At 43.9% G+C, this 17,469-nt stretch overlaps 1 protein-coding gene across 1 annotated transcript in view; it reads left to right on the top strand.

Annotated features, from left to right (window-relative positions):
* The first annotated feature begins 650 nt into the window (after nucleotides 1-650).
* ARHGEF38 (Rho guanine nucleotide exchange factor 38) overlaps nucleotides 651-17,469 on the top strand; it is a 36,325-nt gene continuing 19,506 nt past the window's right edge. The window contains exons 1-3 of the mRNA XM_005437319.4: nucleotides 651-901; nucleotides 10,905-11,095; nucleotides 13,561-13,684. Of these exons, the coding sequence (XP_005437376.1) occupies nucleotides 712-901; nucleotides 10,905-11,095; nucleotides 13,561-13,684 (505 nt within the window). The 5' untranslated portion in view covers nucleotides 651-711. The remainder of the gene's footprint in view (nucleotides 902-10,904; nucleotides 11,096-13,560; nucleotides 13,685-17,469) is intronic.

Genomic DNA, 17,469 nt, shown 5'->3' with positions numbered 1-17,469 from the left:
CAGGCTTTCGTGTCGCCTCCGTGTGTAGCATAAAGCAGGACAGAACGGGCTTTGAGAATGCGTCAGCTCCATGCTGCTTCCCATCGCCCAGAGCGGTTTACCTTTCCTTCTCGGCCTATTTTTGCATCGTCCTGGGGGATCGGTCCCCCTTCCAACCTGTAGATCAGGAGTTTCCAGCCCGAGGGCTGCACCTCCCAGTGAGGTCGGGAGCCTGGCAGAGCAATTCGATACATGAGCTGGGGTCCCCGGCGGGCTGCTGGTCTGGCACTTGCCCTGGGGCAGGAGAAGGCGCCAGGGTCCGGGGGTGGCTGCCCTCCCTTGCCCTTCGCCTTGCCCCCTGCTCCCCCGCCGCCCCGGGATGCGGCTCCGTGTCAGGGTGCCGGCGGGGTGCGGAGCGTGCCCTGCGCAGGGAACGGGGCCGGGGGCGGCTGCGGCTCGGGCTGGCCCTGGAACCGGCCCGCCAGGCGTGCTTGCACACAGGGCAGGTGAATGCAAACACTGCCCGGGGCGTCAGCTTCCCGGGGGTGGAGCTGCTCCGGCACAGGTGGCAGGGCTGAGCCCGGGGCCCTGCAGAGCCCGGGGTGCCCCGCTCCAAAACCAAGCCCAGAGCAACCAGCCTTCGCAAGGGCAGCAAGTTCACCTCCCTAAAAATCAACCTATTGCCCCCTCCCCCGCCACTGCCACCGCCAAGCAAGGCTGGCCGTGACGAGCATGGAGTGTCCGGGGAAGGAAGGCGCGGGGGGCAGGAGGAGGAATTTGGCGTTGCTGAGGAGCAAGCTGTACGTGGGGGAGAGGAGGAGGACGACAGAGCCCGTGGTGGAGAGCACCGCTGCTGCCGGGGACCACGGCACCTTGAGGAGGAGTCAGTCTGACAGGACAGAGTACAGCCACAAATTACAAGGTACGGGGGAAGCTTGCTTGGTGCCCTCCTGCTAGGGATGCTCTGTGCTGGGCTTGTCTCCTGAACGCCTCCAGGCTGCAGCCTCGGGAGAAAGAAGGGAACGGCAGTCTCTGCCCCCGTGCGCTCACAGTTCGAGTGAGCAATTGCCCCCTCTCGCCTTCAGCCCCCACTTCCAGGCTGTGAGATGTTTCCCCTAATTTTTCTAAATAATGTCATGTAGGCACGACACAAAATGCAATCTGAGGTGTTGGTGTATTCCTGAAAAATGCATATGCAACCGGGTTTCTTCTCTTTCGTCACCAGAATGCATTTGCAACGCAAACAGTAATGTGAAAATACAGTGGCTCCATCCTATCTGTCTTTGGCGGTTGTGTCAGGTGGGGTATATGCTAAGTAATTAGAAGCATCAAGGGCAGTTTTTCAGTTAAAAATACCAGGATCTATAATGTGTTTATCCACTGCTCAGATTGTACAAACCTGCACTGAAGTATGTCCAAATACATGTTTTGACGGATATGCTGATTCAAATGATACCTTTAAGGAGAGGGTTTCTTTTCAAATAACCAAACTGCATCTGGACCAGAAATTGGCAAAGTGTGTCAGTATTGGCCCTGTTAATCAAAACTTAAATGTGATGCCACAAATTGAGACACAGCATGAAGAATGTTTATGGCTGTTTCTGGGAGTCCTCTGGAACACAAGCTGATGAATTTCTGTGGGTTTCCAGGGTGTTGAGCAACAGGGTCCCATCACAAATACAGGGTTTGAGTATTACTATAACATAAGCTTGTATTACTTGTAGTGATATAACTGCCTGGTGACAGTCACTCTTGTGGCAATAATCCTTTATGGGGAAATAAAATAGGAAAATACTTTGGGTGCTGTATAATGGTTCTGGTGCACTTAATTAGGAAATAACATTCCTTCAGAGAGACAATAAAAGCAGAAAGTAAAATAATAAACCTGAAAATAATAGGATTTCTATGAGGGCTGCATATGCTGAGAACAACAGAGCAGTTCATCGATTATGCTGTTCCCTCCTTATGATAGCTAATCAATAAGATGAAAAATTTTCAGTTAAGTCAGGCACATGCTGCAGGGATCTGGCAGGGGTGTTTCAGGGTACAAGCACAGATCATTATGGCTGGGCATGCAAGCTCCTGGCACATGTCCCACCAAAACAGCAGTTTTTTACTCATGAAGGGGGTCACCCAGGTCAGGTCAAGGTTATCAGAGCGATATCCAGCAAAAAGTGTGAGATCTTTCTGCCCCGTGTCAGCTGTATTTGTACTATGAACGCCTCCTGTTTAAAATCTGGAGCAAAGGAGGCGGGGAAGCCGAGGTAGTCATGGCAGAGCATGAGGTTATGTTTATGGCAGTGGTCCAAGGAGACAGTAAATCCAGCTTTACAGCTCCTGCCACATGCTGAGACTGCCATGGCCACTTATTGCAAAGCACTGGTCTGCTATCAGCTCACTCTGCTTGCTCGTGTTTGCCCAAGGAAAACAGTGATGGGTTAACAAGGTACCTGCAGGCTTTATATTGGATTAGAAGTTGCCTGCCCTCAGAGTGAAAATACAAAGTCGGTAGAAATTCCTGTGAAGTGTATTTACAGTTGCAAAAGAAAGAAATGTCTTGTGTGCCAAGGCTTGATCTGGATCAAATTTTGCTGAGCTAGATGTGCCTGAATCTGATAATGATCACGGATCCCAGTGCTAGTGTGCTACCTGCCAGCACTGATGATGCGCTATGATTGTATGCCTTTATGTTCTTCATTTTTCTCACTAGCCCTTGGATGCAAAGCAGCTTACTTCAAGGTGAGGGAAGTGGTTTTGTTTTGTTGGCACAAAGCTTTTTAGTTCTCCATTCTTGGCAAGAAAACCAAACTGTTCTGTTGGTGACATAAACGCTCTGTTGTGTATTGCCAGGTCGGGACTCTCTAATCACCCTGAAATAGTAAATGCTTTGCAGAAAGATACAAATGGTAATAATTTGCACATGCTTCTCCCATATGAATTGGAAGAAAAGCTCTGTGCATAGTTGCCCCTCCCTTCTATAGTCCTCTGTTGGTATGTTTTCTAACACACAGTCAGCAGAGATGTGGCAGGCATTAGCACAGACAAGGATGTGTAAGACAGGGAGATGCAACAAGATCAAACCCTGCAGAGGGGAATCTCCTGTGAGTGGAGCAGGTTTCCACAGCTAAGAGTCAAAGGCTGCAGGACCCCTGTCTCTGCTAGTGGCAGGTAACCTAGGCAGAGCATGAGGACCAAGGTGTCTTTACACCCCAGTGCCTATGTCAGCATTGCAGCATCTTTGCACAATGTGATCCACGGGTGAGACATCTCTTGAGGGCCCTTCCAGCTCTCTGTGTGAAGGGTTCCCTGAGTAGAAACCAGGCTGTTGCCACTACCCACTCCCACCCCACCCCCACCTCCACCATTTCCAGCAACTCTGAAGTATATGCTCAAAGGGTAGCTCGGTGTATTAGAAATATAGGTCCCCAAATAAAAGCTTGTGAGCAAAACCAAACCAAAACACAGAAACAAATGAGCAAGCAGCAAGGCATAAAAACTCCTGAGAATTCAGTTTCTGCCCCTAGATTTCTCTTAAGTTTTGCTGGTTTATACAGAATCAAAAATGTTTTCTGTAAAGAATGAGAAAGGGAGCCTACCACCCAGATCTCCACAGTAATCTGGGTGATTTGCTCTGTAAGTCTACAAACATGAGCACAATAGCATTGTCAAAGGTGCCAACTTCTGCAAGTCTTTTTTTACTTTAAAATTAAGGATTCATTAAAAACACAAGAAAGGATTTTCATGGTTAATTATACTAGACACATCTATTCAATACCTTATCTGGTGTGAATGGCCATGCAACACCTCCTGGCTTTACTTGTTAAAAAAAGGAAATAAAATGCAAAAGTAACCATTATTTTCTCAAAGAGCTTTGCAAACATTAGTGCATCTGTTTCAACTCATCCTGTGAGACAACCAAATGCCTGCAGCCCCATTTTAGATAGAGGAAAATAAGACAATTGCCATTAAATGGCAGATTTGTGATACAACCATGCAGTCATCTAGAACTCGGGTTGTAGTTGCATTCTTGGATAAGTCCAGAAATACCTTGATCAAGCCATATATTTATATGTATATATGTATATATATATATTTCTTCCATAGTTTTCCATCAACTGGACAGAAGCATCAGTTTTCTAAAGAGGGAAGAGTGGGGTTAAGGAAGATATATTCACTAGCATTTGTGGTGAACACAGTAATAATATCAAGCGTCATTATAAAAGCTAAGAGAGCTCCTGTGCTATTTCTACGCAATGCTCTGCTCTACGTTCACTAGAAAATCTTGCACATATGTCCTTTCAAAAGGAATGAAGAACATGCTACTGTCCTTAAGCAATGGCACAAAAAGGTATTTAGCAGGTCTGTTTTCAAGTGTATTATCTGTAGCTGTAAAAATAACTATATTAATATCCATGTACTGCATTAATGTTGGGATCTGTCTTTGAATTAACCTAAAGCTACCATTCCATGGAGTATCTATGAATTTGGGTAAGAAGAGTTTGCTTGATGTAGTTATTGGCACGTAAATGTTTGCAAGATCAGGGTGGATTAAGATACAGTGTATCACGGGGATAGATACTATCAACCAAAAAGGGCAGCCCATGAAAAGGCACACATTGTTGGGTTTTGTTAATAATGGTACACCAATCCTGGTGCTTGGTGTGAAAAATGAGCTTTAGAAAATGGTGGTTTTCCAGAAGGAATTGGAGATCCCATTTGCATTGTTCAGCGAGACAATGCATGCCTTGAAAATACCCCTTGTTTTACAGATTTATTACATGTTAACTCCCTTATAACTTTAGCTGTGAATGGGTCAACTGCACTGTTAAATGATTTGCACATGCTTCAATTTAAAATACAGCAGTGACATACCTGTAATAGATACAGTGATTAAAATCACACAGCTACCACAATATTATTGCATCAGAGCTTGTATCTGAACCCCAAATTTCACGTTTTGCCCGTGTCTATTTATGAGAAATAACCCACACCAGAAATGACACAGAAACCTGCAACGTTATACAAATTCCTGGAAAGCTGCTCTCCCTTGGTGTACAAAAGCCCAGTCAGAGGCAACTGATCCCCTTTTGCTCCACCACAAGCAGGATCCCTTCCTCCACCCCATCCTCTTCCCTGCCTGCAGAGCACACCACTTCTTCCTGCGTGGGCAGCCCATGTACGCAGCTTCTCGGCACATCCCGCCAGGAGTAAAGGTCCTCCGCGCCTCTCCCCAGTTCCTTATTTGCCTTGCGCTATGCTTGCTGACTAACTTTCTGTGGAGTACAATACAGAAAATATCCCGTTTCACTGCAGAACGTATTGATCTTTGGAGCGGCTGGTTTGCTGAACTACAGTAAGGAGTAAAAGTCTGGATTATTTCCTGAAGCACAGGAGATGGCCTGATGAAAATACTCCCCTGTGCCTTGCGATGAGAAATCACAATCTAACAAATACTTCTGTTTTCTCCCGTGCAAATTTAGGTGTGTAGGATTTAATTCTGTTAACTTGCACTGCAATAAAGCTGGAGTTATTCCTTGAACTTATTGCAGCGGCAGCCAGGCTGGGAAGCGAGCTCACCTTTTCAGAGCAGAATCCATTTTGTGCTGCTGTGTTTGCACAGCACTTGGCACAACCAAGTCCTACCCTGTGGCTTAGGACTCTTGGGAGCTACTGCGGCACAACTAGTAACAGCAACTGGGGTAAAGGAGGGAAGACCAGGACCCAAGGTGGTTTACAGATCCTTCTCTGAGCATATCAGCAAATGTTCTATTAATTGGGATACTCTGTGTTGTGGGTCACACAGCTCACAGATCGTACAGCTAATCTGTGCCAGATCTTGAGGTGCACGTGTCCCAGGGCAAGCGGTTCAGGTGCAGCCCTTCCTCGGTTCTTACTTTATTAATTATTAGCTCAATGCTACAGGAGTGATATATTTATATCGGTATATGACACACTGGAAAGGTTTATTTGTAAGTATTGGCACTAACAATGAGGGCATTCTTCTGTCACCCGATGATAAGTGTTCTTTCCTTTCCACTGTGGTCACATGGGATCTCTCTGTAGTTCTGTCAGCACACATATAATTAAAGCGGTCTGCTGTCAAGGAATTGAAGAAAGAACTTACGTGTTGAATCTAAATATTTTCTGTACTTTATGGAACAGAAAAATGATCAAAGATTGAATGACCTAATTGCAAGGAAGTCTCTGATGCAGATTTTATGAGCGAACCTGTTGCCCAGGAAGACTGGCGCAAGGTCATCCTGGTTCTGCAGTGTTCTCCTCCTCTGTTCAGAAAGGGGGCTTTTTGCATGTGTAACTTGTAGCCCGTGTGTAACAAACCTACTCCTGAACAATGCTGCTGTTATGCGTGTCTGTGAGTAAAAGACAAAAAGGCATTTTCCACAACCCTCACCTAATCCTTTTGCATTTCAATGCCCAACTTGGAGTTCAGCTGTTTGCACCATATTGTTGCACTGTAGTAACTATGGTGCAAAACTATAACACCCCCCCCTATGAAGTGGTCCCTTACAAGAGGAGGGGGGATCTGGAGTAAAACTCCTTGTGTATCAGCTCATGTGATACACTTCTTCCACTTGCAGTGGGACACTCCATCTTTCCTCACTGCTTGTCCCATTTCAGGCTCCCTCGCTTCCAAAGATCCCAGTGTCCCTGTGCCCCGCAGCCTTCCTGGCACCCGCAGTGGAAGCAGGGGTGTAGGGGGCAGAGCCGAGGCCACAGTGCGAGTGGAGATGTGAGGGGGGAGAGAAAAGCTGCCACGGTAGCAGTCTCTGAACTTGGCTGCATGCATTTGATTCCTAAATCTAGCTGATAAAAGCTGGTGTACATTCCTGTGTGTAATAGCTAGGTTACCTGAGGGTACAGGCTATCTGAGGACTTGCCTTCATACCGGAGCAACTTTATCCAGGGTGCTGTGAGACTTGGGTTTCATGTGTGAAAACACAGTAACGCTGTAATTTATCTGTTATATCTTGATAACTTATCCTTTCACTGCTCCCTTATGCCAGGCAAAATCCCCATACCTGCACGGTGCAAGTGCACAACGTGCATTCCTTTGGCATCCTCCAAATGCTGCCTAAGAAATGAAAAGGGCTGTTACTCCAACACTGACACCGCTGTGCTTGTTGCCGTATTCTGTGCCAGTATCTTCATTCCCAGGTGGAAAGCACTGGGTGGGGAGAAACCTGGGTCCTGTCCCCAAGGACAAACCTAACATCCAACCTGAGCATCTTACCTGGGAGGAAGGATAGAGCAGGCCTCTAGGAGCTGCTCAGCCTCTAGGTGGGAAAGCCAGGGAAATCTGCATGCATAGAGCTTGCAGACCTGCTATGGCTGCTCCTCCAGTCGCTTGCTGTGGATCCCCCCGATATCTCCACCGGGCCTAGAAGAGAGCTGCTGCATTTGCATGTTGCAAGCTCTGTTCCTCCATGCTCTCACTGCATTGCTGGATGTCTCCATCTGGGGGGTATTTTTAGACTTTGCACTTGCAAGAAGCTTTTTGTAAGATGTGTGGCTGCTTCGTCCATGTCATCACGTGGTGAACCTCTTGTTCTGTGCAACTAGAGCTGTGTACATCAATACACAGCTGGAAAACCAAAGTCATCACCTTCCTTTTCAAAGCAAAGTTCTCCAGAACTCCACTCCTGCAGGTAACTGACATCACAAAACAACAATTGCAAACATTACCTTCTACTTTACATTTTTATGCCTACTAAAAGTACCTCCTACTTTTTTTTTGTAAACTGGTCTTAAGATGCAGCTGTCTAATAAGCCATTCAACAGGGTTTTTTTCTTTTTTCTAAACCTGGCGTCTCCAAGGAGGAATGAGCCAAATTCTTACTGTAACAGTTAATCCTCAGCAGTGTCTCCTCCTGCTAATCCTCTCTCCCGAACCTTTCTGGGGCTGGTACATGTTACCAGGTAGAAATGAGTCTGCTCATATTCCAGATATGCACTTGCTGTTTGTGCATTCATTAAACTTTCACTTACTCCACAAGGATTTCAGCAAGCAACTAATGTTCTCATACTGGTCAAAAGCAATCAGCTGAACATGAAATCACAGGTTTTGGCTGTAAACATCACTTCAGGATCTTGCTGTTGCATTTTATGGAGACAGACATGCCTGAAATGAAAAAGTGAAATTATTGAGTGAAGATGGAAAATTATATTAGTTTTAACAAAAGGATACATTTATTAAAAAACATGTTTTCTATAAGGAAACAGCATCTACCTGATATTTCTCACGGCTATTTCTTCCTGTTGAGAACAGTTTTTCTTTCCTGGCATTATTATCTATCATGCAATAAGGATAATAGATGAGCCCTGACATAATTCAAGAATCAAATTTGATCAGGGCGATCTAATGACATAAACTGAAAGAACAGCCTCTCGAGGGATTGCGACTTCAAGCCTGAAGTGGGATACGGTGGTTTTACTTTGCTCATATAATGCCCTCCCCTGCCACCGGTATAATAGATTAGAAAGTTCTTTGGCACAGCATCTTGTGTTTATCTTAAAATTCCATCTGATATCGTAACCATGTTGCATCTGAGACAAAACAACACTTCTGAGATCTTCCAGGACATCTGGTCCATTCTGTGCTGTCTTAGGCGTTGCCCTGAACTCTCACATACAGTCACATGCACACAGATATTTTCACACCCTACCTCAAGAAAAATGCTTGAGGGAGCGATTGATTGATTGGTTTTGGTACAGAACTGCAACAGAAATGGATTTTTCATGTGGTTCCTTGCGAATTTATAAGTGTGGTTACATACTCTTAAGTTTTTAGAGGAAAAGTACCTGCCATTTTAGCATGTAAGCAGCAGGCAAGGTGGTCTCATTCTGCAACTTTAGCAGAAAATTGCTCAGAGGGAGCTGTGGAGTGATACTGGTACCAGTTTTGCTCTCCTCCTCATTAAAGTAAGGGCAGAATCTGTTTTGTCCAGCACACAGCACCTTTGGTGCATGAGCTCTGCAGCAGCGTGAGCTCCTGTGCCATCCGTGCATTCACAACAGCACAGACTCACTAGGGAAAGATTCAGCTTAAAATTCTTTCGATAGCCCAAGCCTTGCAGAGGGGAGACATCCTCATCATGTCTCCATTTTATGGTCCATGTACAGACTTGAGGACAAAATGTTCATGCCTGTGTTATACACAGACTTAAAGGCTAAAAACTCAAAAGTAAAAAGTACTTCTAAATACAAAAAAGTCTGGACAAAACCAGCACCCCCTGCCCCTGGGTTTGTTTGTGTTCCTTGTCCTCACTGGTTAAAAGTAGCAGTACAGAGGCAGAGGTACAGTCCCAAAATCAGCTATTTATAACAATAACTGTGATCCTGTCGGTCTCACTAGAAAACCTGATGGGAGTAACATTAATAACAAAACTGTCCTTTCTGAGTAGCAGCGGCCAGCTTAATTGTAGAAGGGGTTAGGAATGACGATACACGGGATTTGTAACGTTTTACACATCTCAGCGGAAGACGGCTCAGAGCCCTCTCTCCTGAAAGCTGCTTGCTTCTCCCACAAGTCCAGCCCCAGGTTGTCATCTGCAGCCTGGGCCGGTGTTGCACAGGCGAGCTGCACGCTGTTCAGTGCTCACTTGAGCGCTCATGATCTTGCCCTTGAAAATCAATTCAAACAACTGCAATATATTCAGTATTGGCTATTAGCAAGCAAAGCATCCGATATTTCTTACTATTGCCTCATTATATAGTACGCTTCATACAAGAACTTGACATGAAGGCGTAGCAGTGTGATCCTCGGCAGAGATTCCTGTCCTTTGCTGCTCAGCAGTAAAAGCCCATGCTGTCAAAGCACGACCTGGGTAATGCAGAGATGAGTACAGAAATGATGTGTCCATCTTTGTTGGTACTCTGCACCATCTTGTGGCTAGCAGAAAAACACCAGAATAGCCTCTGAAATCTTCAACTTCTTTTTTTGTGTGCGTGTGTTTTTTCTAATAAAAAATACAGATTGTCAGTGTACACAGATAAAAATTTGGTGCCCTTATTACAGCTGACATGGATGTCTGCAGGCTGGCTTATGAGCCAGCAGAAGGGAAGACCACTATTACAGGTAAGTAGGTTGTGTGCAGATCCTGTAGCATACACAAATTACCTATCTGTAGAAGACTCACTTGCATTTCCTTTTATTTGGAACAAATCAGATATTCTAGATCTTAAGTATGGAAAAATAGTTGAGACTGGCCTGATCCCAACGATCCAAGAAATTATTGTTATTGATCATTAAGGGTTTTCCCATATTCTCCTGTAATTCCTTTGCCTCTCTCAAAGAAATCTTTTTAAACAGAAATACAGGTTTCATCATCACTGTTAGTAACACTGTCTTCATTTAAAAGTTTGTCTTCCAGTACCTGCAGCCCTCAGCCTCCCGTGAACAGGCTCAACATTACATTGTACAGAGCAAAGGTTATTCCACTGAAGTTTATTTATGGTAAACACAGCCTTTTTCTTCCACGGGAACACATTTTCTCCCATCCTCCAAATCATAATAGATGTCAGACCGAGACTGTGTTTTCAAAGGTGTAGAAGGGCATCAGCTATCCTTGAATTTCAGTGTGATGAGGATCAGACTTTCCTGTGCTCCATGGAAAATTTCTGCCCACATACATAACATCAAAGCTGGGGGAGCCAGTGATGGCTTATCCCCTCACTGCCAAACGGGTGGTTTCCTTTGCCAAACCCATGTCCGCTTTTCGAGGAGGGAGATGGGATGATGCTTGGTCTGATCTGGGATTGCCATTTCTTATGCTTCTTTTCCTGCTCTCCATGGCAATTTGGGAGCTTCCAACTGGAACTGTTATGTTCCCTCATGGTTGTGCAGGGCAAGCTGCGTGAGCACATGAGATTATGATGCTCCTCACATGTTTTCCTCTTTTAAACAGAAAAAATGGCTCCACAGGTGGGGTCCTCGACCCCTGCCACTTCGTCGCAGGAGGATGAAGAACAAGTCAGCAGACGCATGATGGCCAAGAGGGTGAAAATCATCGCAGAACTCATGCAGACGGAGAAAGACTATATCAGCGACCTGGATCTCTGCATCAAGGAAGTGATTCAGCCCCTGAGAAACAAGCAGGTGAGCGCCGGGGGTGGAGGATGAGACAGTGACGTCAAGGTCTCAACTCACCCACATTCTGCTTGCAGATAATCTTAATGCAAGCATAAGTGTCACCGCGAGAGTCTGACACGTGTGTGTCAGGTGCATAAAGCCTGCACCACTGGCCCAGAGTGCAGCATTGACGCTATACCCCTGCTCACGTGCTGCAATAGCAGCTTCCACCTCTCCATACTGCTCTGTAATTATAACCCCTGGTACATGCTCTGGCAGACCTTTACTGTCGCTTCTAAAAGCAGTACAATACAATTAAAAAAAAGTATTTCCCACAATAACAACCTGGAAGGGCATGAACCTCCCCGTCAAGGTAAATTCAAGTTGTAAAGATAACCTTATCCAGCCTTTCAGGCAGCTGTGGTGGAGAAAAACCATGCCTGATGGACCAGTGAGCATGTCAGAAATTTGCATTCTATTCAGAAAAACGTGTTTTTAAGAAGGAAGGCTCATAAACTATTTTTCAGGCAAAAATCTTACTAGGCCAATGATACCCATGTTCTTTTCCAGCTGAGACTTCAAAGAGCACCTTTTCCTCAACACTATTTCAATTTGTAAAAGATTGTGCAGCTGAAAGCTGGGAATAGATGGTTATCCACAGAAAAATTCATGTTTGGTGGGGCCTGCAACAGTGTTCACAGAGGCTGCACTAATGATACCTGCTGCTAACAGAGAATAAAAATAATTTTAAACAGACCCTTAAACCACGTATTCTGTACGTAGAGCATCTTATGAAACTGGTGACAAAATACAGGTGCAGATGCCAAACTGTCTTTAGATGACATTGGCATTGTCTCTTTGAGAAAATGCTGTGACCAGCTGAAGCCTGTGCTGTTTATGCTCCTGCAGGACCTTTTTCCTCTCTTAAAACTCTGTCAGAGTTTGTTCCAACACATTTTCAGAAGAGCTGGCATCTGCTGGTATAACTTGAAGGAGTTCTTGACTTCTTCGTCCTCACTTGTTCATCCACTTGGAAGTAGTCTCCACTTGACTCCCTCCCCAGCACCGAACAAGAGCATTCCCTGGTTGAACTCGCTGAGAATTTTGACAAGCGTGCTGTTATTCCTTTGCTCTTTTCCAGCCAACTGAAAACATACGTTTCATTTCTGTCCTTTGTCACTTTATTAATGTGTGTTAAGTGTCCATGCACAGCGTGGTTACAAATATTATGCAGGTATTGTGCTGGAGCGAAGGTCAGAAGTCCTGTACTAGGTCTATACAGGAAAAGTAATTTAGAGATTATAACTGTCTAACTGTCTTAATTTAATAACCTTTGCATTTTTAAAAGGCTTTCAAGAATGTTATATGGTTTTAAGGCTAGTTCTCAGATAAACTACCATATTGAAAGTTTGTAATGTGTTTAAAGAAGGATAACATTTAGAAAATTGACCTAGCGATGAATGTTTCATATTTCCAAATGGATAAAACATGTTTTAGACCCTATAAAATAGTTATAAAGAAATTAGCTGCATTAGTACTGAAAGTATATTTCTGATTCTGTTACAAGAGCATGCAATTTGATCCTCCTGGCATCTGGTAAGCTGCTATGTAAGTCAGCAATTCTGTTTCTAATGGAGAGATTAGTTCGGAGGGTATCAATATGGGTGTCGAGATCAGTCTTGCCTTTGTTCTCAGTATTAGCACATTGCTACGGGCTATCTCCAGTTGTCCCCAAGTATTAACTATTGCCCTGCTGTGTAAGGAAATAACAACTACTGCATGAAAAGTATGTGTACTGGAAACTTTTTACTTGCTCTAAAATGAGTAGGGGCATGGAACCAAATTTTCTGTTGGTGCAAATCAATGAAGTTCACTAGAGACAATGTTGTGTGCCCAGGCTCTGTAGGAAGCTCTTAGTGTTATAGTAATACCCAGAATTCTAAATGTATTTCTTTTAGTGAAAATTATATGATCTTGGCTGCATTTTTGGATTTATAGTACAACTAATTCAAAGTGGTACCACTATCTGGAAATCTTTGTATCTGGTAGCTGACACTGGGGCGCCAAGGTCTCAGTTTATGCAGTGGCATCTGCTAGCAACTGGTAATCAGGGAATCAAGTCCACTGTCAACTATTCTTTTCCTCAGTGGGAAAGGAAACAGACATTTTAAAGCCAGCTAAGGATCTTTTCTTTATTCAGATGATAATATTTATTTCCTTCCTAAGTAAACACTTTCAGATTAGGAATAGATCAAAATAAGGTTAAAAGCACTTGATAACATGCCCTTTGTTAACTGTGTCAACCATATTATACTAATCTGAAAACCATACATGTGTCCTTGAAGTCACAAGAAGGATGTTTATATGAGGTTTTGCAGAAGTGGTGCTTCCTGGAGTGTTGAACACTCAGGGCATAGCATGAGAAGGTCTGTAATACACAGTGTCCTTCTTTATCCTTTGTCAGTAGCTGCTTAATATTTGTATTCCAATAGATTGCTCACTTTGACGTGGATGGCTTGTTTAGCAACATTGAATTGGTCCATCAAGTATCAGCCAAACTGCTGTCACTGTTGGAAGAAGCCACGACAGATGTGGAACCACCCATGCAAATAATTGGTACGTTTACTGTCCTCTTGAGTTCTACAAAGCTACGTGAAAGAATAAACATAACGCTCACCTGTCCTCTGCCCTCATCAGACTTAACTAGTACCACTCCCAGAGGCCAACATGCTACAAGCTGTCCATGACACAGGAAGAATGACGTGTGAAACCTGTCCATTTGCTCTATGTACTCGTATGATTATGATGCTCTTTTTCCCATCCATCTGGATGTTGAGGGAGAGGAAGGAAGGAGAGAGTGAGTTTAGCACGAGTGAAAACTGCAGCACTGAGTGATGCCACATACTGATAATATCCTTTTAATCCAGTTTGATATTGCCTAACTGTTCACGCTTCCACCATCTCTTACATTGCGTACTCATAATTGTGCCATTCAAGAAAAGCATTAAAAATGACTGGAATAATAAGCATGTCACAACCTCACCCCACCCCAACCATTGTAAATGTGCATCTAATGGGGATACAATTAATGTAAGAGGTGATTAAATGTGCTTAACAGGTACATGGTCAGTAAAGGCAGGAAAGCTGTAATTGGCAAGAAGTTTGCAGGAATCTGTCCAGGAATGTCTGTAGGGATCATGGGTATTTTCAGCAAACAGGTTGACCCTGGATATGTCACAGCAGTGACATTTTCTGCAGATCAGGCCGTGAATGTTAAGGCTGTGATCTATTCACTTGACATCCTGGCATAGCTTGAGAGATTTAAGAAGTTACTATCAGCTGTCTCATAACTGCCTCTTCAGTGCAGAGGTAGTAGGTAATCCACCTTAAGGGATAAGGTGAGAAGTCTCAATTTGCTTCAGTGCAAATGATTCTCAGAGGACAGAGAGGTTCTTTCCTCCCTAAACTGGCCACATACCACAGGTAATGTTACAGAAAGGATCCCTCTTTTCACAAATAATGGGGTAAAAACTTACCAGTTGCTGTTAGACTAAGAAACATGATATTCAAACATATGAGGCTTGGGAAAAGTATTCATCCTGGTATGTCTCAGTCTGGTTTGCCAAGGCAACAGCTTAACACAGTTTGATGTGACTGTGTTGTTTGGCGATATTTCAATAAAAGTGCATCATCATGAGTCATACCCTTAATAAGCAATGTTCTATTCTAGCAGGAAGTGCCTTTCTCACAGCCAAGACAATCATCCTTTTAGTTCCCTGCCATATCCAGAAGTAAAGACACAATTTCATCCATCTAGTAGGGTATATTTCTGCAGAATCAGACAAAGAACCATGAAAACGTACGAGATTGTGGATCACAGAGTTGGCTAACTACTGGCAGGGAGAAAGATGACAAATAAGGTGTGAGACATTCTTCCAAAGGCTCAGGCAAAAGCAGGGAGAATAATTGCATCACTATAAGCAATAAGTTAGTCATCCTCTAAACGTACATCAAAGTGATAGTTTTGTTTTCAGGATCTTCATAATCAGTGTAAAAGTTGTCAAAGCTGGTCTATAGAAAAAAGCAGGCTGGGAATGTTTAACACACCCATCATACTCTATCATGTTTATGGTATTTAAACACCTTTCATTGAAATATCTTACTTTGGAAGGCAACCCAGTCATGGTGAGGTTGAGGAGAACTGCTAATTCACTGGTTTGCAACCAAAACAATATGGTTGTTCGTATTCATGTCTTATTTTAGTCTATGTTCTCCACACTTTATGCTATGTCCACATTGACGAGTAGTAATGTCCAATAGGAGCAGACGTTTAGAGTGAAACACTTGCTGCTAATGACCTGGTACCATTTCAAGAGGTCTTACTTCAGACTGGCTGTAGTCTGCTCCTGTGGACTGAGAGATGCCCTTTATGGTTGCACTGCGTAAGATGTGCTCTGGGAGTGTCTTCTGGTAATTACCATCCTCAAAGGGACCTAGTTTGTATATCTGTCACTGCTCCACCACACAGCCAAGGCATGTGAAATGCTTTGAGACTACTGAGACTGGCTTCAAAAGCCCTGTCCTAAACTCAGCTAAAATGCTAATGTAGACGTACCTCCTGTGGTGCTTGGTCTTCTGATGCTAAATGCCACTGAGGTTAAATACCTTGTCTATTTCTCTCCTGTATTTTTTCTCTTCTCTGTTCTGGATACTGTACATGGAGGAATATGAAGACTTAGTAACCTTACCCCGGCTTTAGCTATTTCGACCCCTTCTTCCTCTCCCTCCCACTGCTGTCCACACGGGGAGCACCACTGAAAGCCACAGGGAGAAACTGTTTCTGCTGCTCAAGCCTTCCTCCTAGGATTGTCTCCTTGAGACTGATGACCACCACACTTAAGAAGAGGCATCAGGCAGATTGGCATCTGTCAGAGTGCACAAAAGACTGTATTTTTAAAGCTGTGCCCAAATACAATGTGGTTTTGGTCCATAAAGCAAGCTCCCACAGTGATATGCCCACAGCTCCTCTGATTCAGTCCATATGGCTCAGAACCAAGTACAGCTTTAGGCTGAAGAAATCCATCTGCTTTTAAAAGGCCCTATCCATGAAATCAGCACATAATTTTTCTCATCATTGAGCATCAATGAAAGTATCCGTCATTGTGACACAATACATCAGGGAATAGATCTTGCTTATCTCTTTCATTCTGGAGAAGAGAATGATAATTTCCAGCCTCTGAAATGAACTGTAAGCCTACAGTTTACATTTTTGCTACTGAAAAGGTAACCTCACTTGAGGGCTTAGCATAGTAGAGGCCATGCTAAGCACTTGGAGTTCTGCTAAAAGTGAAAACTGTGAGAGCTCAGCACCCTTGAGAATCAGGCACCAAGGGAACAGGATTAAGAGAAAGCTTGTTAAAGTTTCCCCTTACGCTGCTGGCTTTTAAAGGCACATATAGAGAGTTTATGGGAAAGTCAGGATGCAATGTGCATCGGTAGCCATCAGCAGTAGCGTTAAACACAAGACAGAGAAGACAGACAGCTAAAGAGCATTAACTGTAAGATGGTTGTGCTTCTCTGACTGTGGTCTTACAGTAACTAAAATGGTAACTCGTGTGGTCTTACTCCATCGCTGTTGTTCCCTTATTTGCACCTTGAAACCAACATGCGTTAGACAGCCCAGTTAACCTTCGCTGCCAGGAGAAGAAACCCAGAGCTGTGTTACTGTGGTAACTGAATCATTTTTCACTTTAAGATGAAGCAGTTCAATGCAATGTATTATGAAACAGCCCACTCTGGTCAGGATGAAACACACAGGATGCCTGGCAGCTTGGTGCTCACTCTGTGAATGAATAGAGAGCTCCCAATTAATGTGGTGTTCGGCTTTTAACTTTAATAATCATTGCTATAACTCAACAGGAATGCTTATAAAACATTGCACTGATGGCTGCATAGATGTAATTTTCAGTACATGCCTGAGACAGGAGTTTTCACCATTGCTGTTGTTTATCATCTGCATTTCCAAGCTGATCAGGTCGCTGCTCCGTAAGGGTGTAAGAACCGAATGAATCTCTCAGCAGAAGAGATGAAGCATGCCTTCACCACTTGGCTAACATTTCTTACATACACAGAGACTGACACAGGAGTTTTAGGCTGAATTAGGCACCAGAATGAAACGGGTGCAGGACTATTCCAGTGCCTCTAAAATTCTCAGCTGTTGGGGGAAAATGGTGGGGTGAAGGACTGGAAATGGAAATGTTTTCCCCCATCAGTTGTATATAAGCCTAGACACTCTATAAAAATGGCTGTAATCCATGGAGGTTTTATTTAATTAGGGGAGGGATGGAGGCTGTTCCTTTGTCATGTGAAGAAAAAATCTCTATTCTAGGTCATAACAATTG

The sequence above is a fragment of the Falco cherrug genome, chromosome 1 (genome assembly GCF_023634085.1).
Source record: "Falco cherrug isolate bFalChe1 chromosome 1, bFalChe1.pri, whole genome shotgun sequence".
NCBI lineage: Eukaryota > Metazoa > Chordata > Aves > Falconiformes > Falconidae > Falco > Falco cherrug.
This window is presented reverse-complemented; position numbering and strand designations above follow the sequence as displayed.